This window comes from Trachurus japonicus, chromosome 8 (assembly GCF_045865225.1).
Source record: "Trachurus japonicus isolate A0001 chromosome 8, Traja_1.0".
In the NCBI taxonomy this organism is placed as follows: Eukaryota; Metazoa; Chordata; class Actinopteri; order Carangiformes; family Carangidae; genus Trachurus; species Trachurus japonicus.
Genome location: NC_140914.1, coordinates 9,516,388 through 9,533,294, shown reverse-complemented (window position 1 = coordinate 9,533,294; position 16,907 = coordinate 9,516,388). Strand labels below are relative to the sequence as shown.

The following is a 16,907-nucleotide window of genomic DNA, read 5'->3' as shown; positions in this document are numbered from 1 at the left end:
CGGCCAGTGTTGGTGACTGTCTGCAGCTGAGGATTGATGGGAAACTGTTGAAACTGTCAGACAGACAGACTGGCTGTATTGTGCTCTGTCTTGTTACTGAGCTTTTTCTGCTGTTACTGAGAGATTATTTGATTTGAATGCACCAAATCAGAAGCCGAGTCATTCTGCTGTTGCCTCCAGCACCAGAACTCTACTGTTCTCAATGGATACCACACGTTTGTGGGTTAGAGACACTAGTTATTGCACAGCCAAGCCATACACACACCCAATACCTATACAGACCTGAGGCAAATCAAATGGAATGAGAGGCTGAAATTTAATCATTGGGCATAAAGTGAAAGAGTTTCCTGTATTAACAAGATCATCAGATGCGTAGGTGGTTGAAACAGAGGACATCTAGTTCTACATTTAGTTTAGAAACTGTGGTTATAGATAAGTCAAAACTTGAGTTTTATAGGTGTCACTGTCTCAGTAAATAAGTATTTCAAGTATACAGCATGTTGTTATGCTGTCATCTATTATTGATGAATGAATAAGGAGCTTTCTAAGTGAGGAATCAGAGAATTGGCACTTCATTTGCGGTCTATTATAAGACACATTACGTTTTTGAGTTTCTTAATTTAGTTTTTTAATTTCAGTCTTTAGTGTGTAAACTAACAGATTTCATAATTATGGTTAATTAAGAAATTGAAGCGGTCTCGAGTGTCTTTGCCCTCAAGTACAACAGCACCATCTAGTGGCCATGTAGTGTAGTGAAGGGTCTCACAGTGGAAAGAAGAGACGCTATTGACTGGGTGTTTCTCATTATGTATCCTTATTCATGGACAAACTTTACTTTAAGCTGTGCGATGCCAATGAGGATTAAAACTACACTGCTTCATTTGTATCATCATGGTAAATAAGTCACATTAAATGTCCCTGCAACTAGTTGAAAACCCAGACATGTTCCAACTCACACAGGCTGAAGTAGGGCTACAACTAATGATTATTTTTTTAACGATTTTTTTTCATTATCAATTTGTTGTGTGTATGTAACTGGTTAGGCTGTGAAATGTCAGCTAATGATGAGAAACTCAAACTGCAGTAACAGAAATCCAAACATATTCACCATATATTGAATATATGATATAAAACAGAGAAAAACAGATAATTATCATCTTTAACAAGCTGGAACTAGCAAATATTTGAGATTTCTGCTAAATAAACTGCTGTAAAGAAACAGGCAAAAAGTCAATAGGTATAAGGTTGTACCATTTTATTAGCTGACAAGCGGCACAATACAAGTATTGATGACACTGTCCTACCCTGAAAGGCTCTTAATTTGAAATAAATAGAGTGTAAAGAGAACAACATTCCATTGAAATGGTTAGTAGATCTAAAAAATAAAGACCATAACTGCAAAAAAAGACAAGTTCTTTCTTTTCATCAATAAAAAAAACAAAAAAAGAGAATCATATAAACACGTTGCGTTACCCCATAGCCTATTACATGGTAGTGATAAGTGACATTTTGATTGAGCCTAGACTAAACTTAATCTACTGCATTTCTTTGACTTAAAAAGTATGTATGCAGGAGCTATACTGAGAAGAAGAAACCAAATACTGTGCACTAACATTTTCCACCTGTAACACATGCAATACGAGAATGCACTGTTTTTCAGATGATCCTGAATGGAAAACACTTCTATAAGTTGAGCCTAAACCACTCTTATTGTTTCAATAAGGCATCAAATATTTTTGTTCCATAAACTTGTGATAAGTCTTTCAGCAGTTTTCTTGCCATTTCACAACAATATGGATGTAAAAAAGGTACAGTCCCCATGCTATGCTCTAGGGGTGCTCCTTTATTGAACAACCTGAAATTCTAGCTATCTTTGGGGTAATGCCTTTGTGTTTAGTCTTTGAGGGAAAGAAAGGCACAGTCTGCGAAGCAGGATTACACAGAAGAGTTCAGTTGAAGTGCTTTGTTGCTGAACTCCTCTCACGGGAGCAGAAAGTAGCGCACATTGTTGTGGTTTCTTTTCCGTTACATCAGATAAAGACCTTTTTCTGTGGGAGGCTGGGCCTGCAGCTCCTGAACCCATGCAGGCGGGTGAAATGAGATGTCTGCCGCTGCATGTAAAGTAAAAAAAACAAACAAACTGAAAAACAAAAAAGAACACCAAACCAAGTGTGGTGTTTCAGCACTAAAGATTTTTGAAACACCAGTGGCAACAGACACAATGAAATCAGGCGTTTTGTGGTCTGAGGCAGACAATACTCAGCAGTTAATTGTCAAGCATTGCCAACACCCAGACCTTCTTCCATTCCCTACACTGAATGCAGTTGCCTTAAGCGATCTCAGAGGCTCATGGGAGGCTTTGACAGATTGAGGAAGAAGCTTCGTCAGGTATACTGTCCATGATCATCCAGCCATGTCAACAAAAGCACTTATTCTCTGGCTTGTGTCAGTATTAATTACGAGTCTGAGAAGATGAAAGTTGCTGGTGAATACCTTGTTGAAGGACAGAACTGATGCACAGGCAAGAAGAGCAACCCTCAGCCAGAACTGAAGTCTTATCTGAGCATAAGGGAGGAACAGAGATACTGTATCTGACTCCCCACATGCTTCAGCCCATTTGGAAAACGGTGCCGATAAACTGGCTGCACTGTGGAATGAAGCTTCTTTTCGAGGCGATAAAAGTGTGCACAGGTCAACACCGGGTGGAACTCAGGTCCAGTTCTGATTGAGTTTTACATGGCATTGAAACAAAGCTGTTGGTTGAAAACTGCTGCTCAAGCTGGTTGCTAGTACTAACACAAGTTTATACAGCATGACAACTCAATACATCAGAGCTATATAAAACAATTATATGGACATAATGATGTAGTATACCCTGGAGGGAGAGGTCTTCCTCTCCCAGAAAAATGAATACATTTGCAGCAAATGCTGAGAAAACAGAGGTAGCTAATTTATGAAACATGTAAAAAACAATTCTATACTAAGAATTAAAAACTGGTTTACATTAACTATTGATATGGATTCACAACACATTATGACATAATGAACTAAATGTCTGCCATCCTCAAAATAAGCTAGCCCTTCTGCTCATGTCTACCTTTCTCAATTTCTTCATTAGATAATTCCTCTCATCTGCTTAACTTAATTCATGTTATAATAAAGCAGATAGAAATACACAACTGATCAATGTGAATGTTAATATTTTTTGCACAGATTCAGCAACAACGGATTATGAAGTTTTGTTTTGACATTTAAAAGGGAATACCTGAAAGTTTTTTTTTTTTTCTCCAGGACCCTGGTAAAGATGCAGTGTTGGGGTCACTGAGACTATGAAGACTTGATGAGATTTGAGCTAATCAGACTGTCAGGTGTTGAACAATTTGCAGACACAAGAAAATAAATAATCACAATTAATAACTGGTGTTCGGTCCATATTCCCCCCATAAAATTAGTCTTTTACTAAAAGAAAATGTGGAGCGAAGAGACTTCCATTCCCCGATGCTCTACTCAGGATTTCTCCAGCCAAAGGTTAATCCAGTTCCTTCGGAGCCCAAAGCCCGCCTTTTTGATCCAAAGCCCATCTGGTTTGCGGCGTCTTGAATCCTTGTCAGTAGTTGCGAAGGCTGAAGAAGCCCACACTGGTCGGTGACTCTTTGACTGTGACGGTGACTAGATTAGCAGTGACATCTGTCACGAACACATGCTCTATCAGACTACGCGTGGGCTTCCAGTCCTGGTTTTGGACTGCCACTGAACGGTCCTGTCCAGTGTAGGAAGAATCCTGGTCAGAGTCTGAGCTGCTCTCCTCTTCACCTGTGCTCATGTCGTTCATTTTGGCTTTCTTGCCATCTTTGTAGGCCGATCTGTCTTGTTGGCTCTGGACCTCTGTGGAGGATTTGTGCACACTGCTCTTCTCAAGCCTGCCTTGGACTCTCGAGGTCTGGATTTCATTCGCCTCCTTGACCTTGTCTGCTCCAGAATGGTTCTTCCTGGCCTGCAGTCTTCCAGGGGTTGCTGGACTCTTCGGAGAGTTATACTCCTGATTTTGTGTGACAGGAGTTTTCCTTGCTGGGTTTGTTGCGTTTCTCATGCCTGACACTGGGGTAGTACCATTCCCAGGGCCGTCGTTGCTTTGCACTGGTTTGCTCTGAAGGTTCAGGGGCTGAGGGCCGGCACCCTGATTGGAGGAGGCATTCTTAGATGGTACAGAAGCCACCGCTTTAGTATTGGGTATCCGCTGCGGTGTTGACACAGGACCCTGGGGTTTCTTTTGTCCGTTGGGGGAACTTAGTGTATGCTGAGTGGTTCCTTGAATGGGGTGTTTGGATGTATTCAAATTCAATGCTGCTACTCCTTTTGATTTACCAGCAGCTGCTTTCAAATCCAGACTTGTCCCACTGCTCATACTGGAGATGGACAGTTTACCCTCGGTGACATTCCTGCCTTGACTGGATTTGTTCACAGAGAGGGAGGCAGGTTGGACTGACCTTCCAGCTCCCACAGAGCTCATGGAGTTTTTAACAGCTCCTCCCTGGGTCAGAGAACTCCGGTTCTGACTACCCGCTGTATCCCTCGCCGCGCCCCGATGGAAACCCATGAAGGTGAAGCTTGCTGCATGAACAGGCTTTTTGATTGTGCCTGGAAGATCTGTATCTTTAGACGTCTTCAGGATTTTGCGAGGACTCTTGTTCTGTTGAAATTCCTTCACTTCAGGGGGCAGAGGTTTCCTGCTTCGCTTCTTTGGGGGCTCCTGTTTGGCCACAACAATCTGTGCTTTCTTCTGAGGGACGGGATGAAGGTCTCGTGTTCTGACACTTGGGTTCGCCTGCTTAACACCACCGTCTTCGTCGTCGTCGTCGTCTGATGAAGATGAAGAGGAGGAGCACGAAGAAGAGGAATCAGAGGAGGATGATGAAGAGCCAGATGAGGAGCTGCTTGATTTCGTTGCTTCAGGCACATTTTCCTAAATTAAAACAGCTACCATTAGATCCTGCATACTGAACCCTCAAAGAATAATGTTCTGGTTTAACTTGTACTCACAAGGATTTTCCGTGGTCGTCCTCTTGGCCTCTTCCCTCTTTTACGCAGCAGGAGCTCCCTTTCTTGCTCTCTATAAACAAAATGAATGTCTAATAATTAGGTTTTTTCCATATTTCAGATTTTACGATACTTCCTCATGTGAAGAAAATCAAGATCATGGCTAAAAATACAACATATCTGTGAACACTAGGCAAAGATTAGTGTTTGCACAACATACTGACAATCAGAGTTGTACTACTTAATGTGTGTGACTTTGAATGCTACAAAACAACTTCTACTTTTAATGGATTAGCCACTTGTTAGTGTGTTGACCTCTTTTGTAAGGACACTCACTTCTTGTTGAATGCAGCCAACAGTCTTGGATCAAGGATGTTTTCTTGGGGCTCCCAGCTGTTGTGTCTGAAATAAATTGACATGAAGAGCGTTACACATCATGGCGTTAGTCAAAATAAAGGAGCAATGTGGCCCCCGTGAGATTAAATGTGCCTTCCAGCCTCAGCAGTGAGCAGTAACAGAGGACTCTGTTGTTCCAGCAGCCGTGAACTTACTACAGGCAAACTGTGAGTTATACTACGCAAATTATTGAGGGATTGGCTGAAAAGACCATTGAGGGTAGCTCAAAACAGGGCAAGAATTGAGATGTAGTAGTCAGCAGAAACATAACATAAAATTAAACTATGAACAATGCAGCATACATGAGTAGTTAATGACAGCTGCATGACTGTGAGCCATATCCTAAAAGGGGAGCTGCATCTCTGTAACAAGAAAAAAAGAAAGAACATCTCATCTCTTTATCACCTACGTGTGTCTGTTTTGTAGTAGTTTGATATGTAGTGGAAATGGTGGTTTGTTAAACGTTTTACTTAAAACTTTTTTGATGGCAATTTCAGGGGGCTGTAACCACCTGAAAAATTACAATTGGTCTATTTTGTGCAGCAACTGTCCAAGTGTACAGAGGCAAAAAAGTGGACAAATTCTTAATCTTAATCCCTGTTCCAAGATAAACTGTAACAAGGTCCGCGGTCAATTTACAACCAACCTTTCATCTCTCTATGGCAACTTATATGAGTGGCCATTCGAAACAGCTACAAACACTTTTGAATGTGTTATCGTGCACATTTTATCACTGCAGAATTTGGGTTAGAGGATTCTTTTGGAAAGTTTGGCTAATTCACAGAAAAACCACAATGGGTACTTCACAACTTGTCGCCCACAGATGCCGGGTCAGATTTTTGTTTGTTTGTTTTTTTAAGCTCAGTTGTGAAAACACAACTGCTCTTTCTGTACAGCAACACTTACAACCCAGGAAGGAAGCCCATTTTTAGATCATGGAAGTGCTGTTACGTTTATGGGAAGTCATGAAAATAACAGGTTTGTTGTGGTTGTGTTGGCACGCACTGAGTGTCGACATGGCTAGCGAAAACAACTTTGTTTTGCAGGTGTTTCTCTGCTGCATCTGTATGACAACACTGACAAGGTCCAGTGTTGTTTTTATTGAATTACTCTCTGTTGCAGACACAGGCCTGAAAACAGGTCGTTGTTTTCTTTTTTCTTGAAGTGATCTGAGATACATGCATGTGTAATGACCTTTCTCCTCATCACTTGTTGTTGAATGGCCCATTCTGATCAGCAGTCACCAGTGAAATAATCGACCCCCACCCTCTATCTACACACACACAGACACACACATACACACAAAGGATGTGGTTCTAACAGAAAGCCATGGAGCTGGCAGGCAACCATGTGCATTGATGGTGGATTACAGCAACAATGTGGATTGAACAGAAAGGGCAAATGACAAGAAATGAAGTCAGAGTGAAGCCTTCCCAGCAGCAGCGCTAATTCTGATTTAAAAAAATAAATAATAATAATTCATCAGAACTTGTGCATTTTGAGTTATGTAACGAATGTGTAATGATATCAAGAGGGTAAAACTCAACGATGAAATTTGTCCGAGCAAATCGGACTGCAATATTGATTGTCGAGCCCGAGCCACACGCACAAACACACAAAAAACTTGTTTTCGGGTCAGCAATAAAACAGAGTCAAACATCGCGATTATCTGAATAAGGAGAGGAATTAAAAACACCATAAATGCAAAATTGATTAAGACTAAAAAAGTATCTCCTCTCGCCTTCGGCAAAGTTGCCAAATTTGGGGTATTATGAACAAAAGAAAGCAAATGCAAAGGTAGTGTTTGGTTGCTGTATTTAGAGAAACTGCGTTAAGAAACACAACGAAACAACAGCCCGTCGCTGCTCCAGTCCGGACTCGGTGCTTTTTACAAGAAAAAACGAACGATTTGGCTCAAACTGTTTCACCAAAAGCAACAAGCGACACGTTGTTGTTGTTTTCATTGTTTCGTGCTGAGCAGCTCCACTTGTACTTACTTGGATGACCATCCCCTCCACTTCACAAGAAACTCCAACTTTCCCTGAAAGAAAAACCAAGAGAAGAAGAGGCTTTGTAAACACCCGCCGGAAAAATGGAAACGCGGATAAACGTGAAGTCGTTTCACAGCTCTGACCTTTCTGAGGCGTTTGTTTAAAATGCATTCGGCATCAAAAACCTGCTCTCCCACGGCGCTCAGTTCCTCCATGTCTGCCTTCGCCCTGAATAAGAATCCTTTATCAAAAGACAAGAGCTGCGTCCAGCTAATCACAGTTACGCACCGACAGGGCCGGATGTGCACAGCCATGCCTTCAAAATAAATGCATAGTCGGTTACAATCCTGGGGATGCTTCCTGGAGCATTGCCTTCGTGGTGATAAAACTTTATTTGAGTGTGTATCCATAAATGCAGTCTGAGAAGATTCTTTGTTTTAGCCAGATTTATACTTTGTTTTTTGTTTGTAGAGGGACAAAAAAGATGTGTTTACCTAGAGTGATAATAAGCTGGTAATGCTGCTGTCTTTCACCCTGGATGAAGAACAGCGCCACTTGTGAAATTGTTACACTATATCTGTCATACTAAAGTATTTATCTTGCACTTGTGAGGAACAAACTCAACGAAATCAGTTGTTTTGGGCTTGTTAGCAAGAATCCTGACAATATCAAAATGTAAGGGTGAAATAACTAAATTAATTAGCCTAATAAAACAGAAGTACCAAATTTGAAACCATGTAATATATCCATATTGGCTATGCTAAAAAAAAAAACATTCCGTTTTTTTTTTTTTTTTAAATAAAGATAGTTCATAAGTGAAAGCATACGTTTATCTCATAATAGAAAACAACAACACATTGATCAAAACATGTATTGAAAAAGTGAAATCATGTTTTAGGAACAGAGTTGTTCTGGTGTTTTTTGGGTTGTTTTTTTATATGGTTTCAAGCATTAAGGAAAAAGGAAACGCATTTCATAGCATATACATTTTATAAACTATAGTTTCATTTTGAAATGCGTAACCGGAAATACTGTCCCACCGTGCGTAGCTTGACGACACTACGCGGAGAGAGGCGGGTAACTGAGAATGTGGTTGCTCAATTATGTCCCTTGGCAGACACCGTCCTCTGATGGAAACATATTCACACATTGCAAGTGAAAGTAGAGACATGATGGTGATAAAGTAATAACTGCTTTACTCTTAAATCATATATTTTTTTTTTTATACTTGCACATTATCTTGTAACTTCTCAGTTGATTAAAGTTTTTTTTTCAGTCGTTTGTGTTTTTAAAGTTATTCGTAGCAAGGAATTGATAGACAGGTGCTTTTATTGAACACATAATTTTAAGACACTAACCATGAATTAAGTAGGCTATAAGTAATTAACGGTAAGACATTTAATCACAACATACTGTGAAACAGACATCAATAAACACATTATAAGTTACTTTTAACTATACATTATTTCACTCACACTTTGCCTCAGAGGTTTCAACAAACTAGTAGACAAAATAACACACAGAGTGAGCCGTGAATTCATTTAATCCGTTTGTTCCATTTTGTTCATTCTCCACTTGCAGGCATCTTTTTTGGTGCCTCGTGCAATTATTGAAGTGCATTATGTCATAGGATGAAATGGAACCACCCAGAGAGACTGTCCAAAAGCAGCTGTTCTTAGTCTTGCACTGAAGCATTATGTTTGCACATGATGATCAAAATGAAGTTTGTTTTGAATTTTTATTCTCTTGAGGATCTTTCAAACTTTCTGATCTGAAAACAAAACAAACAATTGTTATATAGTAACATTCATATCGATACTACAAATAATATTGTTATTGTTGAATTAGTATAACAGTGAAAACTTTGTTCCCCAGACCTACAGGAAACAAACAGTAATGACATTTGTCAGTTACTTTATTACCTCTTATTCTTGTGTTTGTTCTTGAGTATTGTGCGAGTTGTCATCCCTATCAAAACTAACACAAGAAATCCAGCGACCGCAGCTAGTCCATTGAAGACATGTGGCAGGTAACTGGTTTCTCTTGAAGCACCAGGAGGATTGATGTCATCACCATCACCACCATCACCACCATCACCACCATCACCACCTTTGAATAGCAAACATATGCTTACAGTGTTTTTTCATACACTATAGTTCATACTTTGAGACTTGTTCTTCAAGTGAAAAGCACTCTATAAATACAATTAATTATTATTGTTACTATTATTATTATTATTATTATACAGTAAGATAGTATAGCCCATGTCTCACTTGATTTGCCCTTGTATTCATATACATAATAATGGAATGATTATATTTGTTGCACAAATAAATAATTTCAAAAGCAGTAAATAAATAAATTAAAAAGTGGCTTTTTAAAATTTTCAAATCCCAATCCTTATTTTAATTTCAAGGCCAGGGTGTAGTAGGCTACATATTTACACTGTGGCCTACTACTATACTAAGGGCCAGTCCGGGCCTGACAATAACCAAAATACTGACTCAAGTGCTTGACTGCATCAAGCAACCACACGATGGCGCTATAGCAATTACTTTACATTTTGTCCAGTAATGTCTTTGTGTCACATAAGCACAAAGGTCTTCAGTGATGTTGTGGGCTTTGCTTGCCACAAGAAGAGCTTGTTAAATAAAAACTGCTGTAGTCAGAATTATCAGCATAATCCCAACAACTTTTAGGTTTGAGGACAAAATTTAAATGAAGATCACTTTAATTTAATTTCCATATACTATATCCAAACATTTAGATAAAGTTCACCACAATAAGATAAAAATATGTTCAGACTGTTGTTACGAGGAAAGACAATAACTGCTTGTGTCAATGGGATTAATATTGATTTCTAGATCTGCCCAATCAACAACCTAATCAAGACATTTAAAACAACCTGTGATATTTTAGTAAATAATAGTATTAAAATAAAAAATGCAACGAGTCGTACTGCACTTACTGGATTTTCTTCCCCCAAACCCTTTTAAAAGAGCCATAACCATCAATTATTGAATTTATTTTAGTGTTACATAAGTGAGCCACACTGTCACATTTTGTGACACGTTCCTTTATTACCATGAACACATACTCTGTACTTTCTTTTTGAGTTGATGCTGCCCCAGATACTCATGATGCTACCCAATGTCTATTAATCCTCTACTGAAAATAGTCCCAAACAAATGCTTTGTATATTTCCTCCTGACTGAGCAATGTCTGCTGAAAAAGTTCAGCAAAGAGAAGTTAAAAATCAAACAATCTGAGTGACCTTTCCTTCAGTCCAGACCTGATGAAACCTTTAAAGGGAAATATCTTGAAGAACCTCGAGCAAGTCCAGTATCTCCATATAGTGCTTAGAAATGCCGTGACCTGGATGGCTGAGAATCATGACCCCCTTTAAAGATTTACTTTATGTCTTTAACCTGAACCAGTAGGCTAAATTTAACAAACTGAAAAGTCAGAAAATATTAAAAGATGAGCAGGTGCCTAATGGGATTTATTTACAAATTTGACCAGTATTGTCCTTTGTATTTAGTACTTTGTATCTAATTCTCAGACCTCTTTTCAGTACTTTCTGTGACCAATGCCAGATGTACTTTCTAGTTTTAACCTACAGTAACTCTACGTCTGATTTGGACATATGTGAAGCTGGAAATGATGGATGAATGGCCCAGTAATGAAGGAGCAGGTGTTGGAATGACACAGTTTCGAGGCCACGGGGAGAGGCTCATTAGTCAGATATAAACTCACCCTCAGTAACCAGCATGTGTTTGGTGGCATTGAGGTGGCCGTCGTTGACCTCCGGCTGGATGCCCAGGATGTGACACATCAAGGAGTAGATGTTTACAGTCTCAAAAGGTCCCACCTCTAGATCCTTGTGAAATGCTGGACCCACTGCCCTGAAGAAAGGTTTCATGTCCAACTCCCGATTGTCAAAGCCATGCTCTCCATTGTGGAACTGAACTGGGAAATACTGCAAAGACACAGAGGGACAGTTACCACAACTTGCATGACCCAGTTTAAATTCAATTAGACAGCAGCACATTTAAGCCAGTCATTTTTATTAACAGCTACAGAGTTCATACATCTTGGCCTACTCTTATTTACTCAGCAGAGGGAGGTATTGGCCAAGTGAAGGAGTAATTTCCAAAGTGTAGAATGAAGGTCTGTTTGTAATTACTATTATCTGTAATTACTATTAACTGATAGAAAGGGTTAAATGAGAATTTTAATCAAATTCCAAACTTGAATTTTCCTAAAATGCTTAAAAGACATACATTTATTTGATAAATTTGTAGCATATATTAGGTTAAATGAGACAAACTGTAATATAAATATCACTCTGTGAAAGACCCATTTATCTTAGCTATTATGTAAGGGTCTCTACATACATTTTCCTTTCTGGAAGCTAGAAGGAGTTTAAGTGGCCATAAAGTGAAAGTCAGATAATACAGTCACGGCAGGTCATAACCTCTAGTCTTTAGATAACCCATTTCATCAGTGAATTCGCTAGACTGATTATTTTCCTCATCCTCAGCATTTAAAGACATTTTTTATGATTTCAATAACTAACACTTTAAATTAACTTAAGATTTGATGGTTCTCAGCACTGACTGACACATTCACTTGCAAAGTTGCTGCACAGTGAAGTGAGTGTGGAGCCAAATGAAAATGCTAATTTTGAATTTTGAGGCATGAATAGCTTCCTGAAGCATTTGAGAGCACTGCATGTCATCAGCCAGGCCTGGATTATCCCGAGGACGTGCAAATTCACTTGATTAAAATTGTAATGTACTAAGATTAGAATTTAACTCCTTGTTTCTAGTTAAAATGGGTCCAGATTCACCATTTTCTTTGGGCAACATGCAGCTGGTAACTTAAGTAGTACTGTCAAGATGTCAAGATCTGAGGATATTTTAAGGAACTGGATGTCATGTTCAGATTGTTTATCTGGTCTTTTATCTGTATCAGTAAATCAATGTTGTCACGTGATTTCCCTTTACCGCTTAAATAGCTCATTATCACTTAAATTACTGACTGTTGTTAATGTGTTGCCAATATTACAACATGATATGTAATTATTGTTGCAGCACTCTTTGCTCTTTGGAATCTATTTTTACATTGGGCACTCTGCAACTTGTCATGTTTGTAGGAACACATGACCATATGAATTAACTACTTTAATGGGTAAATCAGTGGGAGTGAGTCGCACACTATGGTTTTAACGTTGTTAAACACAAGTCAGTTATGTCAGAGACACAAATATCTGATCACTGTTTGAGCCCCTCAATGTTTAGATAACAAGGAGCAGTTGTATTTCTGCAAAGCCCCTGCCCTCAGTTTTACAGTTCAATGTACTTGAACCAGAGATATGTAAAAAGAAAACAAGACCTCATATTAAAAGAATCAATCAACTCACCCCGTTGATTACATAGCCAGGGTCAGACCAGAGAATGATGGGGAGGATACGGTCATTTTTGGCAAAGTGGAGGCGCTCTGGCATGTCCTCCTTCTTGTAGACATGGAGGTTGGGATGGGAACCCTTCAACGCATTGTAAACCTTCTCCAGCCTGCCTGGTTTTGGCAACAGCATCCCAGACGGTCCGAAATCCACCAGGTGAAAGCTCAGGTCACTGAATGAGAACCCAGGGATCTTGGACAGGGTGATTTCTTTCACTAGACCATTGCGGTACACCGAGCTCATGCCGTGGTCTGCTGTGATGATAATGTTTAGTCTGTCGGTCAGCCCGTGTTGTTGTGCCGAGCGTCGTATGTAGCCCACAGTTCTGTCAACTTGTCTGACCATCTTTTGTCGCTCTGGGGAGTCTGGACCGTATCGGTGGCCTGTGCCGTCTGGCTCACCAAAATACAGGGACACAAAGTCCAGATCCTGGTCTCTGAACCAGCTCATCACCTTGTCTACGTTCTCTTGCCAAAGAGTCTCATTCTTGTAGTTGTAAAGCGGTGGCTCCACTTCCCGCACCATAGCAACCTCTTTCTGGTAACTGGCAGCCGTGCCAGGGAAGTGAAGAGAGCCAGCTTTTAGGCCCTTGAAGGTTAGGAAAAACAGGCCATATTAACATCACACACATGAACATGACACATGCACTGTGACATGTTTACAAGTCTGCCAAGAATTCAGCTGCGTTCACGCTGCAGGTCAACATACAAGTAAAGCAAATCTGTAGTTGCCAATTTTTCATTAATTTTCTTAAAATATACTGCTGAACTTTTTAGGCTGCCTTATTTGCATACAACAGCTATACCTGCAAAACAGTTTGCAATGTAACTCCAGCAATCCTACTCGAAATCATTCAGCAGGCTTTCCGAGGTGTTTTGTCAAGAGAAATGGTTTCTAGTGCTATAAACAGCAAAACAGTCTCTCAGAGATAAGATGGAAATTGTGCTGCACATACCTGTCTCTGCGCTGTGATCCAGATAGGCAGAGTGCCATTGTCCCACCATTCATCCACAAACTGAGTCGGATAGTACGGCTTCTTCTCAGTGGTGGTTGTGTTGAACCACATGTTGTGGATTACGCCGTGATTCTCAACGTAGCGGCCTACAGAAGAGAATCACTGTCAGTCCGCTTGCACTCATTATTCATAGCGTGACACATTCACATTAAAAATTCTATCAACTTAACGGGCTGAGTGGCATGACGCTTTTGGACAAGGTCTTACGACCAACTTTCGGAGATTAGAGGAATTTAATTTCAAGGAAGTTAAATTTCTTTTAGCTGGCACTGATGATTTGAGAGTCAAAATAAGAAAGGGAGCAGAGAATTCTTCCCTCAGTCATCCAAGCATAATCATCTTACTCAGCTATAAAAGCTGTTGGACCCTGGGACATTCAATTACAACTAATTCCTTTTTCCTGTGGCTTTTTTCTGTCCTTGCAAAGTAAACTCAGAGCAGTTCCCTGTTCTATCATGATATGCAGATCCCCTGCCAACTGAAAGCACTGTTGTAGAAAATGAAACACTTTACCTGTCAAGAGGGTGAAGTGTGTAGGACTGGTGATGGTGAGGTAAGGAGGTGTGACATATAGGGCTTTGACTCCATCCTTCGCCATTTTGTCGAGGTTTGGTGTGTCAACATCGCGGTCGTAATCCCATCGGAAACCATCGAAGGAGATCAGCAGCAGTTTCTGTCTCTGTTTGTTTACCGGCGCTCCGAGGATGGACAAAGCCCAGAGGAGGCAGAGACTCGCAGTCCACAGCATGGTGAACACAGGCACTTGACTGATCTTAACTGACTCTATCCTCCAGCTGAAGCTCTCATTTACAAGAGGATCCACCTCTTGGCATCTCACCTGAGGTTTCTGAAGCCAATATATTCTGAGCAAAGTTTCACCAATTTATCTTATCTCTTAGATTGGACAGACTTTATCTCAGCTCTTTCCTGCATGTGGCCCAATGGTGTTTATGAGCTGATTTTACGGCTGAGAGTTGTGTTCACAGTGAATTTTCCCCCGTTTTGCTCTTGAGGACTGCCAGTAAAGCAGATTAATCTCTCCGGGCATCACGGCTGTTTGTTTCCCCCCTAACTTGCTTGTTGATGCTGTCTTTCTGTTTGTCTGGCCGCCCGTCTGTGTGTCGGGACTTCGTGTGAATCATTGACAATGGGGGAATGACACTTTGATGGCTTTCACCTTGAGTTGGGATGGTGCATGATTGATCTGACACCAGGAAAATGAAGAGGAAAATGAGAGTATATTCTTCGTCAGCTAGCAGTGGTCTCTCGGGAAGAAGAGACCCTAATAGACATATTCATTTTAATAACTCTAATGTGTATGTTAGCCTCAGGATATTGTTCAAAGATCTTTTAAAATCTACATTGATTTTTTTTTTTAGAAATGGCCATGACGATGGACAAACTATTAAAAATGAACTGCAGTCACCTCAGTGTTTCAGCTCAGATCATACCCAGTGTTCCTGTCCAGACATTATATATCATGGCTCGTGATGTAACCTTATCAACGTCCATCAAATTGCTAGACAAGCTCACTCTTCAAATTTGTTCTTTATTGTGTATGTCCTTGGCAGAGGTTCAAGGGAATTGTCTAATCTTTATGGAGATAAGGGATAACACTCATCAGCTTTCATTTACCTCATTCATATTCATTAGCTTTCTCATATTAACTCTATATGCTCGTCGTCCACTGTCAGCAAGATTTGGTGGAGTGTTTAGGACTGCTGAGACCGGTGCAAGTCTCAGATCTCTGCTATGAGAACTTTATCAAACACACACACTCTGAACTTAAGGGGCAAGCAAACTTTATCCGACCCTCTCAATCCTGCACAGAATTTCCACAGGGAATCTCACATTTTCTTGAAGAAGAAAAGTGAGGTTTTTTGCCTTAAGCACTCCCCGCTGCCCATACACAACCAGTGTACACCTTGCTGGGACGAAAAGCCCAAACAACTTTGTCCGTTTAAGCCAGAACATTAATGCACAAATTAGGAACATGGCAACTCCCGGGCTGTAGAGAGTCTACTGTGTCTTTTAGAAGATATTCTGCTTATTTACATATTTGTTTAACTTGCATATGATCTTTGCATCCTATGAACAAGTCAAAGTTTTGTTTTAGACTCCTAAACAAAGTGACAAACTTATTTATTTTATTACATATACCTGAAACAGTAAGCGTTACAACATTTCCAACTATTCTAGATACAGGACATAGATGCAAGGTAAATTGTATGTTATATCTGCACACAGTCTAAAGAAAAGTCTACAGAAAATAATAGATATAGGTTGAATATCTACTGTGTCCCATTCACCAGTTAATTCAATTTGATGGCAAATTCTGACAAAGAATTTGTCACTTTTATCAAAGATGCATCAGTGTTCAGATGTGCAAGAAATTTCTCTGTTATTTGATGACTTATTATCGACTCTTTATAGATTAGTCTCTTAAGATCAAGCACCAAGCACCAAATGATTTCATTTCATGATCCTCACAGCTTATCAGGTTTTATGTAAAGTAAATCTGCTCGGTTTTAGACAGAAAATGTAATGTATGCTCGGACAAAAGGATTTATTCTAATCTCTATGCAATAGACCTAAATGTCATCAGAGCTGTATAGAATTATGTTTTTAATATAAAAACATCTAATAAGTGTGAAGAAAGTTCTAAGAAGTGTCAACTTTAAAAACATGACATCTCATCTCACGATCAAGCAAACTGTTCAACATTTGAATTTCTACAATGCATACAAAATGTTTACTCTTAAATCAGAATTGCTGATGAAAGAGGAGTCGGATGCAAACACAAACACCACCACCCCTACGTGGGTGAAAACAAACTCTTAACTGCATCTGTATTCTGCTCACTTGGTTTCTGAATGGCAAGCTGCTTCTTTCCCTGCTGTGACTGGAAGTAGACCATCAAGTACCACACCAGCGTGCCGAGATCGATGTGTTTTGAATTGTGAGCAAACAAACTTTTGATGCATGAGTGGCTTATTATCAG

At 39.8% G+C, this 16,907-nt stretch overlaps 2 protein-coding genes across 2 annotated transcripts; both read right to left on the bottom strand.

The window, feature by feature from the left end:
* Positions 1-1,809: 1,809 nt before the first annotated feature.
* On the bottom strand, positions 1,810-7,672 carry cbx2 (chromobox homolog 2 (Drosophila Pc class)). Its single transcript, XM_085783635.1, has 5 exons — positions 7,568-7,672; positions 7,431-7,474; positions 5,374-5,439; positions 5,041-5,110; positions 1,810-4,963 (listed from the first exon to the last, which is right to left on the bottom strand). The coding sequence occupies exons 1-5, from the start codon at positions 7,637-7,639 to the stop codon at positions 3,608-3,610; spliced, it is 1,608 nt and encodes a 535-aa protein (XP_085639761.1). The 5' UTR covers positions 7,640-7,672; the 3' UTR covers positions 1,810-3,607.
* A 1,191-nt stretch (positions 7,673-8,863) lies between these two features.
* Positions 8,864-14,757, bottom strand: LOC146982598 (ectonucleotide pyrophosphatase/phosphodiesterase family member 7-like). The gene is made up of 6 exons (XM_085783650.1): positions 14,420-14,757; positions 13,847-13,992; positions 12,850-13,479; positions 11,177-11,403; positions 9,347-9,466; positions 8,864-9,195 (listed from the first exon to the last, which is right to left on the bottom strand). Exons 1-6 carry the CDS (start codon positions 14,652-14,654, stop codon positions 9,138-9,140), a joined length of 1,416 nt encoding a protein of 471 aa, XP_085639776.1. The 5' UTR covers positions 14,655-14,757; the 3' UTR covers positions 8,864-9,137.
* Between the last annotated feature and the right edge of the window lie 2,150 nt (positions 14,758-16,907).

What these genes read in the sequence shown, in the direction of transcription:
- cbx2 (XM_085783635.1), bottom strand. Translation starts at nt 7,639, where the DNA reads ATGGAGGAACTGAGCGCCGTGGGAGAGCAGGTTTTTGATGCCGAATGC. An exon ending in TGGAGGGGATGGTCATCCAA is followed by an intron (nt 5,440 to 7,430) that starts GTAAGTACAAGT and finishes AATTTATTTCAG; the next exon opens with ACACAACAGCTGGGAGCCCC. An exon ending in TTGGCTGCATTCAACAAGAA is followed by an intron (nt 5,111 to 5,373) that starts GTGAGTGTCCTT and finishes TTTTGTTTATAG; the next exon opens with AGAGCAAGAAAGGGAGCTCC.
- LOC146982598 (XM_085783650.1), bottom strand. Translation starts at nt 14,654, where the DNA reads ATGCTGTGGACTGCGAGTCTCTGCCTCCTCTGGGCTTTGTCCATCCTC. An exon ending in CTGGCTATGTAATCAACGGG is followed by an intron (nt 11,404 to 12,849) that starts GTGAGTTGATTG and finishes GTGTCTTTGCAG; the next exon opens with TATTTCCCAGTTCAGTTCCA. An exon ending in AACAAACACAAGAATAAGAG is followed by an intron (nt 9,196 to 9,346) that starts GTAATAAAGTAA and finishes TTTTGTTTTCAG; the next exon opens with ATCAGAAAGTTTGAAAGATC.